This window comes from Erpetoichthys calabaricus, chromosome 16 (assembly GCF_900747795.2).
Source record: "Erpetoichthys calabaricus chromosome 16, fErpCal1.3, whole genome shotgun sequence".
Classification (NCBI taxonomy): Eukaryota; Metazoa; Chordata; class Cladistia; order Polypteriformes; family Polypteridae; genus Erpetoichthys; species Erpetoichthys calabaricus.
The window spans coordinates 96,661,935-96,687,537 of record NC_041409.2 but is presented as its reverse complement, the minus strand read 5'-3'; the positions used below and the strand labels follow the sequence as shown (position 1 = coordinate 96,687,537).

At 40.2% G+C, this 25,603-nt stretch overlaps 1 protein-coding gene across 1 annotated transcript; it reads left to right on the top strand.

Moving 5' to 3' along the window:
• The first annotated feature begins 1,643 nt into the window (after positions 1-1,643).
• On the top strand, positions 1,644-23,816 carry LOC114667001 (leukocyte immunoglobulin-like receptor subfamily A member 4). The gene is made up of 6 exons (XM_028822068.2): positions 1,644-1,751; positions 5,871-5,906; positions 8,833-9,108; positions 14,351-14,626; positions 16,859-17,131; positions 20,856-23,816. Exons 1-6 carry the CDS (start codon positions 1,721-1,723, stop codon positions 21,002-21,004), a joined length of 1,041 nt encoding a protein of 346 aa, XP_028677901.1. The 5' UTR covers positions 1,644-1,720; the 3' UTR covers positions 21,005-23,816.
• Positions 23,817-25,603: the final 1,787 nt, after the last annotated feature.

Below are 25,603 nucleotides of genomic sequence, written 5' to 3'. Positions count from 1 at the left end.
GATGTTGCAACAAACGGTACAGAGTGGAGCATCTACAACAGCAACTAATTAAATAGAAATGATCATGTCTGTTCTCTTGACATAAATGTACACGAATAGAGAACATAACATTTACATTAACATTTATTCGCTTAGGAGACATTTTTATCCAAAGTGGCTTACAAAAGAGGTTAATGTTGGGGGTTGCCACAGTGGATCATCCTCTTCCATATCTTTCTGTCCACTGTATCTTGTTCTGTCACATCCTTCACCTGCATGTCCTCTCTCACCACATCCATAAACCTTCTCTTAGGCCTTCCTCTTTTCCTCTTCCCTGACAGCTCTATTCTTAGCATCTCTCCTCTGCACATGTTCAGACCAACACAATCTTGCTTTGTCTTCAACCCGTCCAACCTGAGCTGACCCTCTAATGTCCTCATTTCTAATCCTGTCCATCCTTGTCACACCCAATGCAAATCTTAGCATCTTTAACTCTGCCACCTCCAGCTCTGTCTCCTGCTTTCTGGTCAGAGCCACCGTCTCCAGTCCATATAACATAGCTGGTCTCACTACCATCCTGTAGACCTTCCCTTTCACTCTTGTTGATACCCGTCTGTCACAAATTACTCCTGACACTCTTCTCCACCCATTCCACCCTGCCTGCACTCTCTTTTTCACTTCTCTTCCACAATCCCCATTGCTCTGTACTGTTGATCCCAAGTATTTAAACTCATCCACGTTCGCCAACTCTACTCTCTGCATCCTCACCATTCCACTGACCTCCCTCTCATTCACACATGTATTCTGTCTTGTTCCTACTGACCTTCACCCCCTCCTCTCTAGAGCATATCTCCACCTCTCCAGTGTCTCCTCAACCTATCGCTACAGATCACAATGTCATCAGAAAACATCATAGTCCACGGGGACTCCTGTCTAATCTCGTTTATAAACCTGTCCATCACCATTGCAAATAAGAAAGGGCTCAGAGCCGATCCCTGATGTAATCTCACCTCCGTCACTCCTACCGCAGACCTCACCAGGGTCACACTTCCCTCTTACATATCCTGTACAACTCTTACGTACTTCTCTGCCACTCCTGACTTCCTCATATAATACCCCAACTCCTCTTGAGGCACCCTTCCAGCCACAGGGGATGCACAAACCAGTGTGTTTCTTTGTTACAGTCCCAAGCCCGGATAAATGGGAGAGGGTTACGTCAGGAAGGGTATCCGGTATAAAATTTTGTCAAAACAATATGCGGAATAATCCAATTTTTGGGATAAAATTCAGAATTTATAGATTAAAAACCCTACAGAGTTATAGCAAGAACACGTGTTTTGTCTTGGAATCACACCACAATCCATTCCAATCCAGATATTTGCACAGTACTACTGGCAGTCACCGGCGAAGCAGTGATGTCCGAGTTACAAAGGCCCTCAGAAGCAGCTCCTTATACACCAGGGTGTGATTTCACCACAAAATGACATCCAGAGGTGACTTGAAGACACAATTTGAAGCTGTGATTCAACAGTGCTAGCCATCCTGCCGCCCCATGAAAATACAAAACTGCAGGAAGCCTTTTTTTATTATTAATGTTTATAAAAACATACACTGAATAGCCTGCTGGCTGATTTATTATGAAACCCTCAGAGGGTGAAGTCACAGACTTGTGACAGAATTGCTTCATTCTGTGTATTTTGTACTCTTGCTGCGCTCTGTCTGTGTTAACATCAAGTGGAGAATGCAAGCCTGTGAATTTTATCTGATTATTTGTAAGTACATTTTTAACTTTTCAATGATTTAATAAACTTTTTTTTTTTACAACCTTAGCTCTCTTATTATAAAGATGACTTAAGTAAGAAGACTGAAAACTGAACAGTTAAGTAGCAGAATATTTTTAGAACATCGTGGATGGTGGCCAAAGGAAATAATTGTCACAACGCCCTACCAGTTTGACATTACAGGCTGTAGACTTTTAATATCGTCTATGGCTGCCTACTGCTGCATGATTCATGACTGGTTCAGTGTCTTGATTGGCAACTCTGAATTCACCCGGTGTGGACTGCCATTTTTTATCAGAAACAGAATCAGCCATCAGAATTCACTTTATTAGCCAGGTACACTAATGTGTGCCTGGGATTTGTCTTGATAGTATTATTGCAACTTACAATGACAATAATAATTATTCTTTATATTTATATAGCTCTTTTCTAATCAGTGAGTGTGGAGCCACTTCGATTACCACTAATGTGTAGCATCCACCTGGATGATGAGACGGCAGCCATTTTTTGGGTAGCGGGGTGGCATAGTACATCTGTCTTAGAGCTGTAGTCAGAAAAGGCATCTCTGAATTGATTTGGGTGCATTTTTTGTACGCTAACCACACATTAGCTGTCAGGTGGTGAAGAGGTGAGAGACAGTTAGCCAATTAGAGAGACAGGATGATTAGGGGGCTACAATAACTAGGCTGAGGTGGGCAATTTAGCAAGGACAGCTCCTTACAAAGGATGCCAAGAGATCTTTTATGACCACAGAAAGTCAGGACCTCAGTTTTATGTCTTATCCGAAGGACGGTGCCATTTTTACAGCACAGTGTCCTCGTCACAACACTGGGGCATTGGGATCCACACACAGACCACGGGTAAGTGCCCCCTGCTGGCCTCACCATTACAGAATATAAAAGCTAAATATAAGAAGATAAAAGTATAAAATAATAAAATATGAGGTAGCATACAAGGGCAATACAAAAAAAATAAAGAGACAGTAGGATTAAAATGTCCAGGTAGTCCAAAGCGTGCAGGTTTACATAAAGTAGATACCGAGTGGAAGCTCAGACCTGATTTGTCAGAATAGCTGAACTGTTCAGGTGACGTGCTGTTTTACCTTTCACTGCATGAAGACATTTGCTAGAGGTCACCTCATCACGCGTTGTCTCCTGCTGAGAATAAAAAGTAAGTCTCCATAGTCAGCCATACCGACTGGCCTGTAGGCCAGTCTCTTTGACCGAGTGTCTTCTCCAAGTTGTTTTGCTCAGCTCATTCTATTCTGCACAGTTTTATTTTGCTTCAGTCTTTGGGAGTACAGCTGGTCGTTCTGGAGGTGCTAGGATCTCCAAGTTAGCTTAGCACATCTAGATCTAGAAGACACAAATAAAGAAGTGCCGTCTCTCCTCATTCAGCAATCTCCTCTCAAAGCTTTCTTGGGTAACTTGACCACCTTTAAGGAGGATCTGGGATGAGATGGCGGGACAGCTTAGCTATTAGCTACACAAACGGGCCTCATGGACTGAATGGTCTTGTCTCATTTGTCAGATTTCTTGTGTTCTATATTCAAATCACATAGCATTTTTTTGTTAATAAAAACTTCTTTACTTTTAGCATTTTAACTTGCTTATTGCTTGTCTTTATGAAATGAGTTAATTGTAAGTTACTTTAATATTGAAGCTAGTGTGACTTACAGTTGTTTATAATGTTTAAGGGTTATGTTCGCCTACAAAGCAATCTGATTATGGCCACTAGTTGGTTTTTCAAAACTAACTTCAGAGGATAAGTGCTGTTTAACCAGCATGTGCCATATAATAAAACCTCAGGGGCTAAGTGGCTTTCTTAGTGTGTGTTACATAAATAACATTTCACATGCAACCCCATAGGCGAGGCGCCATTTCCTTAGCATGTGTTTTAGAATAAAACCTCAGAGGCTGAGCAGCTTAACTTAACACGTGTTACTTATAATTCAAAATCTAACTAGTAAAGAATACTCAAAAAATATGAACATCGAAATTGTGAACCTCCAAGGTTGAGTTCTACTGTGTGTCCACAGTACAAAGGCTACAGCTTTGAGAATGAATTACAATGATAGCAGACAAATACTCAATCAAATCTCTGTCAACAATTTATGTATGAATAGATAGATAGATAGATAGATAGATAGATAGATAGATAGATAGATAGATAGATAGATAGATAGATAGATAGATAGATAGATGTGAAAGGCACTATATAATAGATAGATAGATAGATAGATAGATAGATAGATAGATAGATAGATAGATAGATAGATAGATAGATAGATAGATAGATGTGAAAGGCACTATATAATAGATAGATAGATAGATAGATAGATAGATAGATAGATAGATAGATAGATAGATAGATAGATAGATAGATGTGAAAGGCACTATATAATAGATAGATAGATAGATAGATAGATAGATAGATAGATAGATAGATAGATAGATAGATAGATAGATAGATAGATAGATGTGAAAGGCACTATATAATAGATAGATAGATAGATAGATAGATAGATAGATAGATAGATAGATAGATAGATAGATAGATAGAGTTAATACTTAACCAGTGCATGGGCCCACACACATACCCACTGGCATTCACCCACACCCGTTGCAGGCCTGTACTGAAGGTAGTAAACGTGGGTCCAGAAACTTTCAAAGAGCCTTTCTGCTCACATGAACCATCAGAAAAGTGAACCTCTGTCCAAGTGTATAATTACCACCTCTGCAGAGAAATTCCATTTTAAAGGAAGCTGCGAACCAGTATCTTGCAAACCGCGTGTCTCCCGCATGGACAGACTAGTTTTTGATCTCCCGTGAAAAGTCTCCGCCCTGGAAAGTGTCTCTCCCGCGTTGATTTAAGAAGGCAGTCCTCTCTCCTGAGCGATCTTCTGCCCAACTAAGAATAATTGCTCCCTCAACAAACATGCCAGCGTCTTCCACCTGTGCCAGTCCTTTTAACAACATAAAATATATTATGTGCTACTTTTTTCTTCTTTATACTCTCAGTAAACGTCCACAAGTCATTTATTTAATAACTTACAGTATATTGCTGCTGACTCTATATATTCAAAGTTTCAATAATTTTGCTAAATCCTGTCTCTCTGTTTCTTCTTCCAGAACCTTCTGCCCTCTCTTTTTTTTTCTCTCGAGGAGCTCTAACATAACCCTCCCCCCTCCCCCGTTCTCTCGCACCTCCCTTTTTTCTTTTCCCAGAGCCCACCGCTCACAGCAGGCAAGTGGATGTCTCTGCCCCACGAACCAATCAGACACATTGTAATCTGTGGCATAACACACACACACACACACACACACACACACACCTACACCCTGGCTAACTGCAGGTCTGTCTGCTAATGCAGAGTTAAGAATGACTAAAGGCACAATGTTCAATTAATTTTGGTAGTCATGAAATCAATCTGGGCTACATTTATTATTTTTATAACTTCGTATAGTTTCACTTCTTGTCTTATTGTGATCTAAAGATTGCTGCTGAGTTAGTTTAAACCCAAGTTTTATCTTTTAAAATGAAAAAAGGCCTTGTACACAGTCAGACAGATGTCATCTCTCAGCCTTTAGGTGACTTGATGGGGTACCTTGAATGATCTGTTTTACCGGTTTATTTTTATTCTATTTCTCTTGGTAGGTTGAGGGAGGATAAATGTAAAAATAATACATTGAATTGAGTAGTAATATTAACAGAACTACTTCAAGAACTTAGAATGAGATCCTAACATCTCACTGTAAGTGACTCCAGGCAAAGAGAGAGCCATGAGAAAGAGGAAACTGTGGCAAGTGAAGCTGGTGGCGTCATTAAAAAGATAAAAATAAGTCTGAAAATGAAGCAAGCTGCAGTGAAGTAATCACACGGTGTAACAGCTGAACCCTGAAGAGGAACTCTTGACCATTTTTGAAGCTTATCTGGATGAGGTATTGGGGATACATAGCTATTTGTTGACCCAAGGAGCTCGATGGATTCTCGTTTGTCAAACTTCTCGTGCTCATTGGGACTGAAACATGGAGCCTCAAGCCACTTTCTCCACATTACTCCATCCACGTACGTCTGTCTCAAGGTTCTTTTTTCTTTCTGTTGTTTCAGGCCTCACTACAGGGTTGTCCTCAGCGCAGTTTAAAGGTAAGATATTGAGGTTTGTGTAGTAAAATGAAAACAAGTCCTAAAAACTTTTGTTGTTCTGTGATGCGTTTTATGTTTTCTTGTCTACTTTATAATAAAACACTAAGGTCTGTGTATCCAGTCCTTCAAAGCAATCTGATTGGGCAGTTCAGCTTTGATGTGATTGGTCCGTTTGGCTTTAATGGAAATGTGAATACAAGATGCACGAGGAGGAGTAAAGGAGTAAGGGGCACATGAGAAAGTCGTCTTAGAAGATAAGAAATATAAAACTGGAGGGGTGGTGAGCGAGTCTCCTTGAAAATAAGCAGGCTTCACGGGAATACGCTCAAGAGAAGGAGCGCCGATAAAGAGATGTTCAGACACACATGAATACCGAGGAAAAGGCACTGACAGGTACATGTAGGGCAAGAGATAAGTAAATATGTTCAGGTTATTTAATTACCTGTCTTTGACAGTTACCAGTTACGTGTAAACATGGAACTGGATTTTTTGGAATAAGTATTTGTGACATGGCTCACTCTGTGACCAGTATGGGATGTTGCAGCATCTCCAAACCCCCAGACACAACTACACAACACAGTCCTGGGTTCAAACAGAAGATATTTTGTTATTTCACAGTACCTCCAAATTCTTTTCACAACCGATTAATACGAAATCTTCTTGCCCCCTTCCACATCTCCTAATGTTGTGTCATCCACTCTTCTCCTGACTCTGACCACCCATGTAAGAAACTCAGCTTCTTTTATGCCAGACTTGGGAGTTCATGCGGCGCCACAGCATTGCACACCAGAAGCATCTCCTGGTCAGGCAGAACTTCTTTAAAAAAGGGACAATCAGTTCCTGCAGCTCCTCCTTATGGCACCCGTGGACCACAGCAGGACTGCCTAACTTCTTCTTCTTTCGGCTGCTCCCATTAGGGGTTGCCACAGCTGATCATCTTCTTCCACCTTTCTGTCCTCTGCATCTTGTTCTGTTACCCCCATCACCTGCATGTCCTCTCTCACCACATCCATAAACCTTCTCATAGACCTTCCTCTTTTTCTCTTCCTTGTCAGCTCTATCCTTAGCATCCTTCTCCCAATATACCCCTCATCTCTCCTCTGCACATGTCCAAACCAACGCCATCTCGCCTCTCTGACTTTGTCTCCAAACCTGAGCTGACCCTCTAATGTCCTCATTTCTAATCCTGTCCATCCTCGTCACACCCAATGCAAATCTTACCATCTTTAACTCTGCTACCTCCAGCTCTGTCTCCTGTGCTCACTACTGTCCTGTAGACCTTCCCTTTCACTCTTGCTGATACCCATCTGTCACAAATCACTCCTGACACTCTCCTCCACCAAGCCTGCACTCTCTTTTTCACTTCTCTTTCACAATCCCCATTACTCTGTACTGTTGATCCCAAGTATTTAAACTCATCCACCTTCACCAACTCTACTCCCTGCATCCTCACCATTCCACTGACCTCCCTCTCATTCACACACATGTATTCTGTCTTGTTCCTACTGACCTTCATTCCTCTCCTCTCTAGAGCATATCTCCACCTCTCCAGTGTCTCCTCAACCTGCTCCCTACTATCGCTACACATCACAATGTCATCAGCAAACAAGCAGGGCTGAAGTTCCCAGCTTGCCCTGCGGATATCCATGCAGACACTGTAGGCCAGGAAGATGGCCACCTATTTTCCATGCAGTTGGTCTCCCCCTGTCCTTCCATTAAACTGGCCTACCAGCTGGGTAAGAGTACTTGAATCATCCTGTCCAGAACACCAGCTCATGTCTGGTATCCATGACGCCTCCCATTTCATTCTATTCAAAAAGGCAAAAATCAGGATAGGGAAAACTGGGATGCAGTCACCTATGTTTGTGTGACTTGTGCTTCTTCAGATAAAACTTTTTTTATGTCAACAACAGCAGCCAAAAAAACATCAAATGTGTGAAAATGCTAAATATGGGAGTTAGGGTTCTATTGAAAGTGCTTATTTTCAGGGAGAGGCCGCCATGCCTGTTATTGTCGGGGAGCACAAATTCTTCACTATGCTACTGAGTGTGAACGTCAGGATGTCTACAAATGGTTTTAGTGTATGCAATACATTTGCCATGTGACCAATGATATAATGGAAGCCATAATACGAGGTGAGACACAAAAATAACCAGATTGGTAAAAAAAATATATATTTATTGATGAATTACAGCATTCTAAACATTGTCACCTTCTATATAGTCCCCCTCCCAATCTCCACACTGCTCCATGCATATCTTCCATTGATTGAAACAGTGCTGGAAGTCTTCTTGCTTGAGGCTCTTCAACAGGCTTGCCGTTTTTGTCTTCACTTTATCCATTGAAGAAAAATGTGTTCCCTTCAGGTCACTTGATATTTGGGGATAAGTAAAAATGACAGGGAGCTAAATTGGGCAAACAAGGAGGATGATCGAGGACAGGAATGTTTTTGTCAGTCAAAAACTTCTTTATGGAATAAGAGAAAATTCGCGAAAAAATTTGATGATGATTTGCTGTTCGATTTTTTTCACCCAACATTATTGCACCAACTCGTGTAGCGATTGTTGGGCAAATACTGACTGGGCTATTCACAGGATACACCTAGCCGGTCGGTGGTTTGAGAGGGTGTGTAGGAGGGGATATAGTTCTATGATTCCTGTCTGGCCGACCTCCAGACAGTTTTCCAGGAAAACCCCAAGCCCAGTCTGGTTATTTTTCTGTCTCACCTCATATATTAGATGGCCGCTGGCATTAGGCAAGGTTCTAAACATTAATAAAATTTAGGGAAGTGTCACGAGGAGGTTACCGCTCAAGCAAATTATACAAAATACACAATATATTTATACCAGTCAATGAAGATGAGCAGCTGGGTTTCTCACTGACATTTTCATCTTGAAATATAACTTCATTCTTGTCTTTTTTATAGTACGATTAAAGTTGTCACTGACACAGAAGGAGCCAATGTACGTTGGAGACACAGTGACTATGGAGTGCAGAACACAAGGCAATGTTCCTGTCCAGCAATATCTCTGGTTCAAAAGGAGTGAGACAAACGTGGACAAAGGGATTGAAGGCATCACCCAAGCCACTTACACAATCCAGTCTGCATCTCAGTCTGACAACGGCGTGTATTACTGTAACATTAAACATCCGTTTTTTCAGTACTCTGAATCAAGCAATCCTGTTACATTGACAATTCAAGGTGAGTGTGGACTACAGACAGGGTCAGCAGTGGGTAGCCGTCATTCAGGAAGCAAGATGAGCCCTGTCTTCATACAGCGAGGTATAAATAAGGGGAAAATGTAGGTGCCACATGGAATGGTGACTGTAAATGGGCTCAACAGGAGTGAGTTTGATGACCTCCCTTAACTTAAAAATTCATGTGAATCCAGCTGTAAAGCACTATATGCCCTGCTCACAGAGAAACAAGTAAAAATGAAAAAAATGTTGTTATTTAGATTTGAAAGGCATTATATCATAGATAGATAGATAGATAGATAGATAGATAGATAGATAGATAGATAGATAGATAGATAGATAGATAGATAGATAGATAGATGTGAAAGACATTATATAATAGATAGATATGAAAGGCACTATACGATAGATAGATAGATAGATAGATAGATAGATAGATAGATAGATAGATAGATGTGAAAGACACTATATAATAGATAGATAGATATAGATAGATAGATATGAAAGGCACTATACAATAGATAGATAGATAGATAGATAGATAGATAGATAGATAGATAGATAGATAGATAGATAGATAGATAGATAGATATGAAAGGCACTATATAATAGGTAAAAACTGTATTTTTGGACCCCCACATCCTTGACTCTTTGAGAAGACAAGAAAAAACTCCCCAGACAAAAAGTGGAAGAAAACATGAGAAGGGCAATTTAGAGAGTGGCCCCCTTTCAGGTAGGGTGGGCGTGTAATTGGTGTCAAAAAAATGGGGTAAATACAACACACCAAACAGACCACAAATAATTCTATTAGCAGTGCTAGATGGCCAGTCTATCATGGCCACCTCAGAAATGCAACACAACAGTACAAACTGCTTTGTTCTTGCACATCCCTCCTCACCAGTGCTGTGACAAATCTTAAGGCAAGATGCTACAATATGGTAGATGATCTTCTTCTTTTTTCAGCTACTCCCACTAGGGGTTGTCACAGTGGATCATCTTCTTCCATATCTTTACCACACAGTAGATGATACCACTCACTAAATACAGAGCTATTACATATAAGGATACATCCATCCATCCATTCATCCATTTTCCAACCCACTATATCCTAACACAGGGTCATGGGGTCTGCTGGAGCCAATCCCAGCCAACACAGGGCACAAGGCAGGAACAAATCCTGGGCAGGGTGCCAACCCACCGCAGGAGACACACACACACCCACACACCAAGCACATACTAGGGATAATTCAGGATCGCCAATGCACCTAACCTGCATGCCTTTGGACTGTGGGAGGAAACCCACACAGACACGGGGAGAACATGCAAACTCCACGCAGGGAGGACCCAGGAAGAGAAGCTGGGTCTCTGTACTGTGAGGCAGCAGCGCTACCACTGTGCCACTGTGCCACCCTTATAAGGATACAAAGTTATTCAAATACATCAAAAATAAAAAGAAACTCATTAACATAAATGAAAAATAACAACATCTGCCCACAGCTCATTGTAGAGCCATGGCCATATTTTAGAAAAAGGAGCCAGACAAGCTAGACGCACTCAGACTCCTGGATGCCTCGGCCAACAAGCAGCATCCCTTCTACTGACCATTCTACAGCTGAATCAGTGCTGGACCAGCCAATCAGATGAAAGGAACCCTTCTACCTGATGATTCCAGTGCTCCTTTATCTAAGATGACTTTTACATAGGCAAACAACTTGGCAGTAGAGCAGTGGCACTAAGTACCCACATGAGGGAACAGAATACAGGAGGGTTAGTATCAGTTTCTAAATAGAACTTATATTTTAGTACTGTTGACTAATAATAGAGATGTACTTTGTACAATGTGACCACCAAGGAGCACTCCCCAGATACCCAACACAAATGCTCAGACACAGGTATAAAAGCACAAAGATTCTTAATTGTGGGAAACTCTTTTTTCAAGCGCTTCCCACACCACAACCAAAAGTACAATTAAGCTCAATGATAAGCACCAAGCAACTTTGTCTTCTTTCTCTCTCCATCACTGCTTCCTCTGCTCCTCCCAGCAAGTTTTGTCCTCCATCCTCCCAACTCTGGCTCCCAGAGTTTAAGTAACTGGCTCCTTCTATGCACTCCCAGGAGGGTGTCTCAAAAGTGTGGTTTGAAAGCGCTTCCGCTTAAGACGGAAGCCCCATGAAATAGGGCTCTCCAAACCATGCAGCACCTCATGGAGGCATCCATGGAACTCAAAAGGGCTGAGCTGGCAATTTTCAAGTCCCATAATACCCTGTGGAAATCCGGGGCACCAATGCAACCCAGGGGAGCTGCCATCTAGGGATCTGGGGTAGATTCCTCACACTGAGTCGATTGCACCTTCAATTTCGTTGTTCCTTTGTAAAAGTGACAATGACAATAAAGATCTATCTATCTATCTATCTATCTATAATGCCCTGTGCAAGCTCTCTCCCCTGGTCCTTCCATTGCTGAAGAGTCCCGGCTGGGTAAAGGCCCTGGCTGTCCCTCACAATAGCTAATCAGCAGCTCTAGTCAGGGTATCCTAAGCTAAACTAGTGAGTCTTCAGAAAGGATTTAAAAGCTGAGACTGAAGGGGCACTTCTTATAGTAGCAGGCAAATCATTTCACAGCTTCACAGCTCAACCCCAACAGTATTATTTTATTAATCCTTGGAATCTTAAGCAGGCCAGCATCTTGAGATTGTAATGTGCACTATGGTTGGTATGTAATGATTAGTCCTCATCAGGTGAAGAAGGGAATAAAGCCAGGGCAGAGGAAAGGTGAGAGTAGGTGAGAAAAAGCTGCCATTAGACAAAATGAAAGGAGAGATTAAAAAGTTAGTCGGCCATTAAGACCTGCAGAAATATGTGATCCAAGGGTGAGAATGAGCTGAGCTTCTTCTGATTTTCCTAGAAAGTATCCTTGAAGCCCTGTGAAAGAACACAACCAGAGAGCTTAGTGTGGCCATGATCAAGGGGTGTGAGGTGTTCTACAATAGGCTTTGTGTCCTAAATGAATGCTATTCCTTTTGCTGCGTGAGAGATTTTTTTATTACGGATAATAAAAAAATTTTATGAAGTTTTAGGCAATTTTTATTGTTTTGACAAATTCAAATTTTGATCATTACCATCTTTTGTTTATCTGACATGCAGAAAGTGTCATGTGATCAATGGCGTATGTGGAGGTTCTGCTATAAATATGGAGGTTCCACAATGCAGCATCGTTCCACTGTGGATAAATTCTTTCAAAGAAAACCTTACAGGATAGTTAGTTTTTTCTCCAAGTAGGTCTAGCACCACGTTTTCATTTCAGTTTTGACTTCCTTCTGTTCATGACTTCTCTTTCTTTTCTCTCTCATTTTTTGTTTGCTGGTTACCTCAATCCTTTCGAATTTGACCTTTGCCTGTCCCTCGTTATGAGCCTGCCTGACCTGACATGTCCTGGTCTACCTGCATTTGACAATAATTTGTGCAGACGCTGTCTTAACACTTTGTAAGACCTTTGATCTTAATGGCTCAGACACAAACACTCCCTGCAATGACCCTGTTTAACTTTTGTAGATGCCAGGACACTTCTTACAAAAAATGCTGTAAATTAGGCATGTTGTTTAATGTTGAATTTACGAGAAAGACCAGACACAAGGATATTGTTGGAGACATATTTGCTAATGACACAGTGTCTCCTGTCACAGCACAAAGTGCCTGATAAGGAAGGTGTCTCTCCACTGTGAAATGAGCAGTGGATAAGTTTGCTTAGGTTAGTTGGTCGACAGAAGGAGATCAAGAGAGGTTTAGGGAAAGAGGCTCCTGTAGAAGGTTCAATGTGAAAAACTGAGAAATTTTGTACCTGTGGGAGAGATAGAATATTATGATGGAATGAGAAAACCAGCAGAATGTGGGTTTCATTATTAGGACTCCTATTAGAGTGGATGTTGTGAGGTCCACTGCTGGCTTGAATGAGGGCTCTGTCCACAAAATGAGTAGGGTTATCAATGAAGAATCTCCTCATTCTGAGTGCTTCGTTACAGAAGTAGACCTCATCACTGCCAATAGATGTGTCAATGAGAGCCTATGGATGTGGGACAAAAAGGTTGAGAGTCTTTAGTATGCCTGGGATGGAAGGAGCAGTACAGAAGATAACTGTGTGAGTCAGTTGTCATGTTATTGACTCCTGAAAGGTTGATGTGGTAGAAATCTCAACTGTAAACCCAAAAGATGGATTGACACTAATTAAATCATTAATGGATTCCTGTAATTGTCTTCAGGAGCAAGAGGCAGCACCAGCACAATTGTCGAAAAGAAGAAAAGAAACACTTTTCCACCCAGATGGAGGTTGAAGATGAAAACAAAGATATTGGCAAAGCTAGGTCCCATTCCAGTACCTATTGCAACACCACTGAGCTGGTGAAAAAAGTTGGTATACAAAGAGAAAGCATTGAGAGTATGAACCAGTTCTGCTAGTCTGATGAGGGTGTTCATGGGCGGATCCTGGACTGGACATCTTTTGAATGCCTGCTTGAGGCCAATGAGACCTTTACCGTGAGGAACGACTGTGAACAGAGAGATGATGTCCATTGTAAAGATAAAGCAGTCAGGATCATGAAACCTAAAGCTGTCAAACATTATTATTCATAATAACCATCAGTGTTGTCTTCTTCCTCTGCTCCACTACTACCTCCAGCAGATCTGGAGAGCATCCTGTAACCTAGCCTGTCTTCTCAATCAGCATTGCTTTGGTGGGCCTCTCTTGAATTGATGTTACCAAACCTCTTCAGTGTACAAAACATTTGAATGAGTTTCTCAGAAATGGCAAATGGAGAATTTTAGAAATTCATATCTGCAAGATGTAGACTTACATTGACATCAAGCATTATCTACTGTAATTAAAAAATTGACTTCAGGGAAAGTCTGTATTCATTTCACCCCAATAAGAACCGTGTTGACACCCCAGATCTAAATGTTATGGCATTGGCACTGGCTGTCCAGTCCTGAATTATGGGATAGAAGCTCACAACATGCTTTAGTCAAAAGAGATGAATCCAATCCTGTAGAACTTGCATCCAAACATTTGGATTTATGAACCATTGTGTTGCTTTATCACACCAGCTAGTATTAAATGTGGTGGGGTGAGAGATTTGATGTGGGGTGCCTAGCATTTGTTGATTTTAATAAGTGGATGTGGTGAAAGAATGAAAACTATCATGTTCTTCTCTACCTGACTCCAGTGTTCACATTTTACATTTTGAATTATTTCAGATAGGACATCCAGACTGGGAAGAATCTTTGGACATATGCTGGAAAGTGTATTTGTTGGAGACCAAGTCCATCTTCACTGTGAAGTAGACGGTGACCCCATAGGGTGGCAATATGAGCTACACAAGACTGGAGACAGACGCCCTCAAATAACACAAGTGGATCAGAACTTCATCATTAGCCCGGTGACTTTCTCACATACTGGGGAGTACAGGTGCCGTGCCGGAAAAGGAGATCTTTACTCAAATTTCAGTGATCCTATTCAGTTACTCGTGTCAGGTGAGAGAATGAATTTGCTCTAATGGGCAGTGTCTTAGACTTAGGTGCAGGGGTCTCACATGTCAATGCAAGCCAGACATGAGGCTAAATTTGGTCAGTCATCATTTTTATGGTAGAGGTAGCCACCATGTAGAGTAGCTAACCGGTGCTGCCTAAAGCCACTGAGACATTACATGATTTGAGTCGGTAAGTATGTCAAATTTAAGAACTGTGGCCACTAGATCATGTCATCTTCAGGGTGACAAATTACAAGGCTAAGAATCATAACGGAGGCTGCCTCATGACCTTCCAGCAAAATTCTAAACTATTGTGAACTTGCTGACAACCAATGTACCTGCTGACATTGAAGCACATCAATTAGCTCTCAGAAATAAGGATGTATTTGTAATTCAATGTGCAGAAATGAGAAACTGGAAGAGGTTAAAGTATGAATGGTTTTGTGACCGACCAGGCCACCCAGTAGATCACCAGTTCATATTGTACCATGACATGTCCCCATCAGAGTCCATGTAGCTTAATCTCAAATTTTTGTCGAGTTGTTAAACGGTGAACTTTATACAGCTGTTGGTCCCTGATAGATGGAGCTTCTTTATCCATTCTCAGCTGACATTTCAATGGTCAAATATCTTCTGCCTGCCTACTGTTTCAGCTTGTAACTGAATAATTTTTTACAGAAATATTTCATAATTTTAAGAAATTAAGATTATACTATTCCACATGGACTGACAGCACTGCTGCCTGTATAAATGTTTTTCAAAGCTTTTCCAAATATGCTAGTTTTGAACGCCTTACAAACAAGAATTACTACTCAGCAGAATTGTTTTGAAAAAAAGTTCAAATAAATTTATGTAATGTCATCGATATTCATCAAAACGAGGGGTTGTCCTTTTTTCAAATGCTACTTCAGACATCCATATTCAATGTTCTCAAGAAATAAAAACGCAAAAGACCAATATTTATGCTGAACTCCATTTTCAAGATTTTAGCCAAGGTTTTTTTTCCAAACAGAATGGAGAAAGTTCTTCCTTTTATGATTCCTTGATAGCAAACTGGGTTGATGTGGAAAAATATAGTAATACTAGTATAGGAAAGATGCTATGATAATTATGTGTAAATAATGTAGGAAATACAGAACATAAACCTTGCCTAAACTCTTCGTTATAAACTCACGGTGAGACAGCTTTGAAGGGTGCACATATGGAGCTATTTTATAGGTTTGCCTTTTTATACACTCATTTTTTTCCCGATGTACCCCTCATCCCTCCCTCTGCACGTGCCCAAACCATCTCAATCTAGCCTTTCTCACTTGGTCACCATACTGTCGTACCTGTGTTGCCCCTCTAACAAACTCAATCCTGTCTACCCTTGTTACTCTGAGCGAAAATAATAGTATCTTCTCATCTATCACAAATCACTCCTGCTACCCAGTCCAACCTGCCAGCACTCTTTTCTCAACATCTCTGCTTCACTCTCTCTTGCTTTGGACTGTTGAATCCAAGTATTTCAATTTGTCAACTTTCACCACTTCTGCTTCTTGCACCACCTTGCCTCTCATTCACGCACATGTACTTCGTCTTACTACCTAATGAGTTTCATTTTCCTCCAGTACATACCTCCACCTCTCCAGGTTCACCTCAGACTGCTGTCTACTCACTGCAGATCACAATGTCACCCAGGAACATCACAGTCCACAGAGACTCCTGTCTGACCTCATCCGTCAACCTGTCCATCACTACTGCAAACAGGAAAGGGCTCAGAGCTGATTCTGGATTTAATTCCCATTCTCACCTTGAACGATGCTGTCATTCCTACCGCACAACTCACTGCAGTCACTCTGTCCTCATACATATCCTGCACCACCCTCTCATACTTTTCTGCTACTCTCGACTTCCTCATACAGTACCATAACTCATCTCTTGGCACCCTGACATACACTTTCTCTAAGTCTATAAACACGCAATGCAATTCCTTCTGACCTTCTCTTACAGTTACCAAGTATGATTTTGTTATTTTAGAAAATGGAATGCAGGTTTTTATTACACTTTGTTTACGTTTTTTTTTTTTGCACTCACACGGCTATACCTACAGCACTAGGCATCAATGTCTTTTCTTTGTACAGTTAATCAAAAGGTCTTCAGAAATGAATGAAGAGATTTCTTGAGGTCATTTGTCCAACAGTCTGTCCACATACACAATGTACGGTAACTCTCTAGGTGTCATTTTCTTCCTCAGATCTCTCTGTGACTTTGATTTCATCATCTGGACGTTCTGTGAAGGTGGGGTCTTCTTTTAGCCTTCATTGCACAACTATGGGTGGTGAAAGCTCCAACTCAGACCTCATCTTCACCTTTCTAAAAGACAACATCACTGTGAGGGAAAGCAGCAACTCTTCAGTGCTCCTCACAGAGTACTTTGAAGAGACCCTCAGTGGAAACTACATGTGTGCTGTGGAGTCACCAGGAGGAGGAAGAGCTTACAGCAACATGATCAGCATTCAAGTGGAAGGTAGGAACACTTATGAGATCATAATTGTGAATTTGATAGTCTAGATACAGGTCTCTGATTAAGAGCAAGCATGGAGGTAGGTCTCATAGTACTGGTCATATTACAGTATCTGGAAATGTATAAAAAGACAATTCCTCCACTAATTCTTAGTTGAAGATTCTGGGTTCTGGTTCTATTTTTGTTACCTATTATCAATGTTTCTATTAGTGAGGGTGTTGTGCCCTCATTTATTAAACATGCGGTTGGTTGTCTAAAGAGGGCAGATTCAGATCCTGGAGTGTTAGCTAATTTTTCCAATTGCCATTTCTGGCAAGAAAAAATTATTTATAATCAACAGGTTGATCATCTTAACTCCAATAATTTATTTCAGACCTACCAATCTGGCTTTCGGCATTATCATGGTGTTGAGAATGCCCTCCTGAAAGTATTTAATGACATCTCTCTTTTATTACTAACTCAGGTGGCACAGCAGTCCTTGTCCTCCTAGAACTTTGTGCAGCTTTTGACACCATTGACCATGAGATCTTGTTGGGCTTAAAGGTTCTGCTCTTAACTGGTTCAGGTCATATCTTACTGGTAGACACTTTTCAGTGTCTTTTAATTCCTCCTTCTTGTCTACTGCTCCTGTTAAATGTGGTGTTCCCCAGGGATCCATTTTGGGTCTTATTTTATCTTCTATATATCTTCACCCTTTAGGAGCTATTTTCAGGAAATTTAATATTTCTTTTCACAAAAGGTATTTTTTTATTTCTCAAGGAAAACGCTGAGATAAGTTTAGTGAGGTGGCCACCTGCACTCCTTATGTTTTTCCTTCAGACTGTCCATACACTTTGGTTTGCCAATTTCAGAGGGTGAGATTTGTGCTTTCTTCTACTTTCGGGATAACGCCGTCATCTATCATCCCTCAATCCGTTCCAATCTGATTGTCCTCTTCGCACGTTTCTCCTTTCTTCATGGACAATAACCCATTGGAGTGTCAGTCTGGACTTGTGTGCTTTACCTGATCAGGTTGGAGGGGAGGGAGGGGCGTCTTTTGTTCCGTAAGTCGTCCTGTGGGTGTTGTTTATATTTATGTATATATATGTATCTCACCTGGACAGGGGCATCTTTTGTTCCTTATGGTCATATTGAGAGTTCTGTGTATACTGTATTTATGTATATACTAACTGTCCCCCATGGCTGTGCCCACATAGTAGTGAAATGGGACACTTTAAAAGTCAATAAAAAATAAAAAGAAATGTAATTCTGGCCAAACCATTGGCACTATATCTGATTGTGTTCTGCTCTGATGGGAGAGCGTCCCCCACGTGGGGAGAAAAGCACGTGGCCATGAGCAGGTACCCTCTAAAACACACATAGTTCTGATCTCTCTCTCAAAAATGTCAAACGGTACTCCTTAACAGTCTGATAATGTCTGCTGAACAAACGGGTATTGCTGTTCAAACAAATCATAGAAAAAAACGATCTAAATCTGTTAAGTAGCTCTCTTGTGAAAAGCGCACAGACATACAGACAGATGTTGGATTATACATATATATATATATATATATATATATATATATATATATATATATATATATATATATATATATATATATATATATATATATATATATATAAAGATATGTGGGCGGAGTGGTGGCTCTGAGGCTAAGGATCTGCGCTGGCATCCCAAAGGTTGCCAGTTCGAATCCCCGTCATTGCCAAAAGAGATGCTACTCTGCTGGGCCCTTAACCTTCAATTGCTCCAGGGTGGTGCTGTACAATGGCTGACCCTGCACTCTGACCCCAAGGGGTATGCGAAAAGATGCATTTCACTGCGTGTTGTCCTGTATAACAATGTATGTGACAAATAAATAAAGAATTATGTGGGGTTTTGTTGGGACTGGCCATCCTTTCTAGTTAAATGTTCTATGGCGTCCCGACTAAGTATATCAATAGATTACAATATGTTCAGAATTCTGACACTCGTCTACTTACACACACTAAAAAATCTGCTCCCATCACTCCTGTCCTATGTGATTTACTTTGGTTACCAGCCTTTTCAAGAATCAAATATAAAATTACTAGACAAAGAGCCCGTTTCGACAACGTAAGATGAAACGGGCACGAGTGGTATAGTAATAAGTATAAGCACCACAAACCTGATATAGGTGTATTGAATGAATGCGTAATTGAATCAGAATGCGTAATTAGGCCTCGAGCTGTAGTCGAAATCGCCTTTCAGGCCTCTAGAGCTTTAATCGAAGTCGCCTTTCTCTTTGAATTTTTGTGGCCGTAAATCCGCCGCCTGCCGCGATGTTGGGGTTGGATGTCGGTCGAAGTCGCCTTTCTCTTTGAATTTTCGCGGCCGTAAATCCGCCGCCTGCCGCGATGTCGGTCTTGTAAGGTTTTTCGGGCAGCTGCGCAAAAGTCGACTGCGCATTCGGCTTCGGACGGACGTGAGTGAGTGAGTGAGTGAGTGAGTGAGTGAGTGAGTGAGTGAGTGAGGAGGCTGGCGAATTATGTATTAAGATTCTTCTCACACTGCAAAAAATGAAATCTTAACAAGCCAGACAATCTTGAAAAGAGATAATAGATCTTGTTTTTCTTATTTTAAGAATAACTGACTTGAGTAGATTTGTATGTGTAAGATATATAATCTCATTTTTAGAAAATTTAACAAGTTAACAAGTTAAACTTTCTCACTATATTGGCAGATAATTTTGCTTGATTCTAGTATCCTTTTTCTTGTTTTAACAAGAAAAACAAAAAAAAGGTACTAGAATCAAGCAAAATTATCTGCCAATATAGTGAAAAAGTTTAACTTGTTAAATTTTCTAAAAATGAGATTATATATCTTACACATACAAATCTACTCAAGTCAGTTATTCTTAAAATAAGAAAAACAAGATCTATTATCTCTTTTCAAGATTGGCTGGCTTGTTAAGATTTCATTTTTTGCAGTGCACCTTTAAAGCCTTTCATGGTTTAGTCCCACATTATCTGTCTGAGCGGCTGCCTTCCTTACACTCCTGCCCGTGCATTAAGATCATCGGACGCTAACTTACTCACTGCACATAAATACAGATTTGGGGGTGGAACTTTCAGTGTGATGGACCCTAAAATTTGGAATTCTCTTCCTCTCAGCCTTCCCGAGGAAAAATCAATTATTCATTTCAAACTCATCTTTTAAATGAGTATTATTCATTTTCTTGTATGTGATTTCTACTGTCTTGTTAATGTGTGTATTGAATTGTAAAGTGTCCTTGAGTGTATGAAAGGCACTACATAAATAAAACTGATTATTATTATTATTATTATTAAAGTGGGAATTTGGGGTGATTTTGGGGAGTTTCTATGCATACATTATCAGCATTATCATTTTGTTAATATTTAGTTGCTGCCACATTTCAGAATACATTACACTTCCAAATGTATTTAATTTTGTCTAAAGTATATCCCCAATGAGAATTCCCTGATGAAATCCCATGTAGAAATGAGGAGGATGTGTGGACTCCACAAAAAATGATGTCTAACCTGGAGTTTGAGGGGAAATACACTGGAGCTGTGAGACAGTAGTGCTAACCACCACATCATCACACCACCATTCTTCTCTTATATAAATAAATTTAATTAATTTTGGAATAAATATGCTATCTTAGCATTAGCAAGATGGATTTTTGAATTGAGGCAGAAACTTCCTAAATAAAAATCGTAACAACTGAACTCTTTTATTCCACAGATTTCTCAACTGAAAATGGGGTTCGACTTGGAATATCAGCCCTGGTGTTGATTTTGCTGCTGGTCCTTGTGAGCAGGTGTTTCTGGGTCAGAGTGCACCGAGCCATCAGATCCAGCAAAGGTGCACACAATCCAAGATGGAGAGGATGAGAAAGTTGTTTGAATTTTGAAATCAGACTAGTGATGTGCCTGATTTCTTCAGAGAGAAAACATCGGGTTTAGTGTCCTGCAAAAATATAAGATCTTGCTGATGAGATCTTCAACATGTAAAGTGACTCTCATATAAAAGGCTTACATTTACAGATTTAGTACAGTAAATTTGGGATTTAATTCTTCCGACATCCTGAGGAGTTGAACTACAGATGCCGCTATCAGTAGACTGAAACATCTGTCATTAACAGTAAATTACACTTCGTTGGTTGTACATTTACTTATTTGGCTGATGCTTTTATCCAAGGTGATTTACATTTATGATATTGAATTGAATGGTTGAATTTCTTTTTGGTTTTTCCAGTTGAAGTTCAGACAGGTCAAGTGGCTTGCTCATGGTCACTCAGTGTTGGTAGTGGGATTTAAACCCAAAACCTTAGGGTATGAAGTCCAAAGCCTTAACCACTACACCACACTGCCTGCTAATGGGACATCTACTCCTTACATATGAATTATTTATGGTGTAAATTATCCAGAATAATATTCAAGGAAACACTTCATAAAAAAACATTTGGGAAATAATGGAGCAATTGCTTAGCAGTATGACTGAGTATGTCATGGGAAATCTTGTCTTAACATTACCTTCCTCTTCTTCCTCTTTATCTTTCCCCACTTCTTTGTGGGGTTGATGTGCTCGCTCATCCTTCTCCAAACAGCTCGGTCCTGCACCTCCTCGCCAGTCAAACATGCTTCCTTCAGATCTTCTTTTACTTTAACCATCCACCTCTGCTCTGGCCTTCCTTGCTTTCTTTTCCCCTGCACTTCCATTTCCATCACTCTTTTGCCCACATGTTCCTTGTCTCTCCTCATCACACATCCATATGACTTCATCCTACTTTTCTGTATTTTCTTAGATATCTCCTCCACTTTTGTTGTACCTTTGATTGTCTCATTTCTTATTCTGTCCTTTTTTGTAACTCAAACACATCCATTTCCACATTCTCATTTCTGCCACATCCAACTTCTTCTCCTGCATTTCCTTTTCTGCCTTTCTTTTAACTTCCTCCCATTCTTTCGATGCTGACCATTGTTCACATTCTTCTTTGTCTTCCTTTGCCATTGGTTCCATCTATTCTTCCTTCTATCACTGTGTTATTGTGACATTTCCCACTAGTTACCCTTTACTTAGGGGTAAGTGTACTCATCAGATTCGTTACCGGGTTGGTCTACTGTCGCACCTTAAGATTAACACACACATACATGGATATATGCATACACACAGAAACTCAACAGTGCCCTATGAATGCCACACATACAGCTGGTTAACATCTAGCAGTTTAAACCACATGAGTGCCTTAGGAATAACACAGTCTGTCACCCTTCTGGCACTTCAAGAGACTTACTTATTGTCAGCATGGACAACATATGATGTCTTAAAATATATGTCAAACCTAAACATTACTTCGGTCTCGAGAAATACATTTAAACATACAAAGGCACAACATCCTTGGCTAAAGGCCATTTATCAACCGAGAATGCCTTACCTTACGTACTGTTCCGTACTATTTGGTTGTTCCCTTAATAAACCTTGCAGCACAGAGCGTATGGCAAACTTCCAGCTGCACCAGCTGCTCTTAAAAATATCTACTTTATTGCTTCAATCACTCTAGACATGAAGACAGAACATAGAAAGTTAAAAAGCAGCATGGTATTTATTACATGAATAATAATACCAAATAGAACAAAGAATAATTGAAAATAAAATTCATAGTAAAGCCTGGTTAAACTAGGGGGTATCCAAAAATAGCCAGAATCTGTACCTGGCGAGCAATCTAGACTTAGTTGCGAAATTGCCGCTATGTGTAGCATACTTACAGTATTCTGTGGCAATTTGCCAAGTGCCAAGCTTTGTATTGTTTGTATGGCATTCTGTGTTGGTTTTTCTTGGTGCTTATTAGACATGTTATGTGATTTTTGTGATGGGTGATTATAAAGAACAGCGAATCTGTGTTAAATTTTGATTTCTCTTAGGGAAAACAGCTGCTGAAACTGTACTGATGCTTGAAACTGCTTTTAAAAAGGAAGCTTTAAGTAAAACGCAGGTCTACGAGTGGTTTATGCATTTCAAATGAGGGGAAATGTCACTTAAAGAGCAACCAAGATCTGGCCAGCCTTGCACAATTAGGAATGACAAAAATCTTGAAAAAGTTTGCAATCCAATTTACGAAGATCATCATCGGACTATTGAAGAGATTTCTGAATTGACTTGTGTGTCTTGGAGTTCTTGCCACCTTCCCTACTCGCCTGATCTTTGTTTGCTCCATGTGACTTTTTCTTGTTCCCGCATATGAAAAAAGAACTCAAAGGAAAGTGTTTTTGTACCATGGAGGAAGTCAAAGAAAAATCAATGCAGACCTTGGACAACGTTCCTCTTCAGCGATTCTAAAAATGTTTCCACCATTTGGAAAACCATTGGGATGAGTGCGTTAATTAATACGGAGAGTACTTTGAAGTAGGCTAAAGTTTGAGTAACTGAAAGTTATTACATTTTTTTTTCCAATTCAGGTTATTTTTGGGTAACTCTTTGTATAGTCTTTAGAAAAAGCTTATTAAAAAGTAAAGATGTCAAGGATGAATGTCACTTGTGATCTAGCACTTGAAGCTGTTCATGAAATGCTTTGCTGACAATCAGATGGAAACAGCCGCATGTTGCTGGCACCCTCTTCTGACGTCGCTCTTTCCCTCCTCTGACATCATTCTGTTCTCTTCTTCTGTCGCACTTCAGACGAGGCATATTTATTATGAAATTCTACTGGGGGGGCTTCACAAGATGTGATTGCTACATACACCTGATTGGCTGGTTGTCAATATGATGAATGAATTTGCTCAAACTCTTTCATCTATTTAAGTATGTCTTTTTTTTAAGCAATAAAGTTTCTAATATTTTAATAATCTCCTGTCTGAAACTGTAATTTCCAGTCCCATGACATCTTCTGTTCGCAGATTGTAAAGTAATCGGATACAGCTTGAATCATAGCGTGTCTTCCTTTCCCAAGCCGTAAACCAATTTAGTCCTGGTGCCTCTCCCTTCACAGGTGATAAAATCATCAATACAGCTTGAGGCGTCTCCTGAATTCCTGCTCAGTTCAAACAGATGGTACTGATACTGGTACAATTCAGGAAAACAGATTACCTTTGATGTTAACTGTCCATGCAAGTGACCTATATTTAAGTTCATCTGTTGTTTTGTCTTGAGCAAAATATAATAAAAATATAGAGCAAAATTTACAGATTTTGCACACCACAGCAGTCACAAACTGCGCCATTTTCTCACTTGACCCCCTAACATATGTCCTATGAATCTCATCTTTCTTATCATCATCTCTAACACCATACTCTTTTCTATGCCCATCCTCTTCATCACCTCTTCTCACATCCAGCTAATTTTCATTATCCTTCTGTAGCATCACATCTCAAAGTTTCTCAGTCTCTTAGTACTTGCTTTCTCATATGTCCATGTATTGCTACTCTAACCTAACACTGGGAAGATGTACATCCTCAATAATTTCTTCCTAAACTCAATGCTAATTCCTAGAAGCTCTCCTTTGTCTCTCCATCAAGCAAACCCCTTGCTCTGTAATTCAAGTTCCATTGTATTTATATCCCTTCACCTGCTCTAATTGTTGACTTTCCACTTTATATATTTATGTATGATGTTTTCTTCTTGCTTATCTCCATTACTTTAGTTGTCCTTACATTCATTTCCATCCCATACTCTTTATGGTCTTTGTAGATCCACATTGGGTTTAATTCCCTCTTCTAATTATTTGTAAAAGTCATCCTAGCAGGGGCAACTCTGAAGAGAAGAACATCTACAAGAAATAAATGTAATCTGGGTTCTTACTGTATATGCAATATAGTAACATCTGTGGACCAGACTAGAGGCACTTGCCTGTCTGGGCCTAAAAGAAAAGTGCTAAGGTCTCCACCGAGTGTTAGAGGGGCTGGAGTCACGTGGATAAGATGATCATGAAAGGAGAACATGCATAGTGTGGGACGGGCAGAGAGCGCTTATCTTCTCAGATGTTCAACTTATGAAACTTTTCTCTACTAAGATCCTTGATACGTGGCCCTTGGAGAGCCTCAGGGAGGATCCTGGCCATAGACCAACTTACAAAGTAAGAAAGTGAAAGTGTGGAAGTGTGGGCCCTGGAATGGACTGATCCTTGTTCCAGGTTTCCATCCTTGTGCCCAGTTCTGCCAGGGTAGGCTCTAGCCCACCACAACTCTCAGCTGGATCAAGAACAAAGGAAAATAAATGAATACTAGACAACAATCAGGTAATGATTGCTCTTCACTTATCATATTAAAAGTAATTGTGATTAATATTCTCAAGGCAATGATCAGGAAAGAGGGAGAGTCTGAAAATTTTATGGACATTATGTGATTGACACAACTTAAAATTTTAACTGATCACAACATAAGTAATTTGACAAGCGAAAGGAGACCATTCAGTCTATCATCAAATTCTATTTTTGCTTCAACTCCATATCTCAGTAGTATGTTTGTATAAAGAAGTGCTTCCTGGCTTTAGTTTTA

What these genes read in the sequence shown, in the direction of transcription:
- LOC114667001 (XM_028822068.2), top strand. Translation starts at nt 1,721, where the DNA reads ATGCAAGCCTGTGAATTTTATCTGATTATTT. An exon ending in GTCCTCAGCGCAGTTTAAAG is followed by an intron (nt 5,907 to 8,832) that starts GTAAGATATTGA and finishes TCTTTTTTATAG; the next exon opens with TACGATTAAAGTTGTCACTG. An exon ending in TGTTACATTGACAATTCAAG is followed by an intron (nt 9,109 to 14,350) that starts GTGAGTGTGGAC and finishes GAATTATTTCAG; the next exon opens with ATAGGACATCCAGACTGGGA.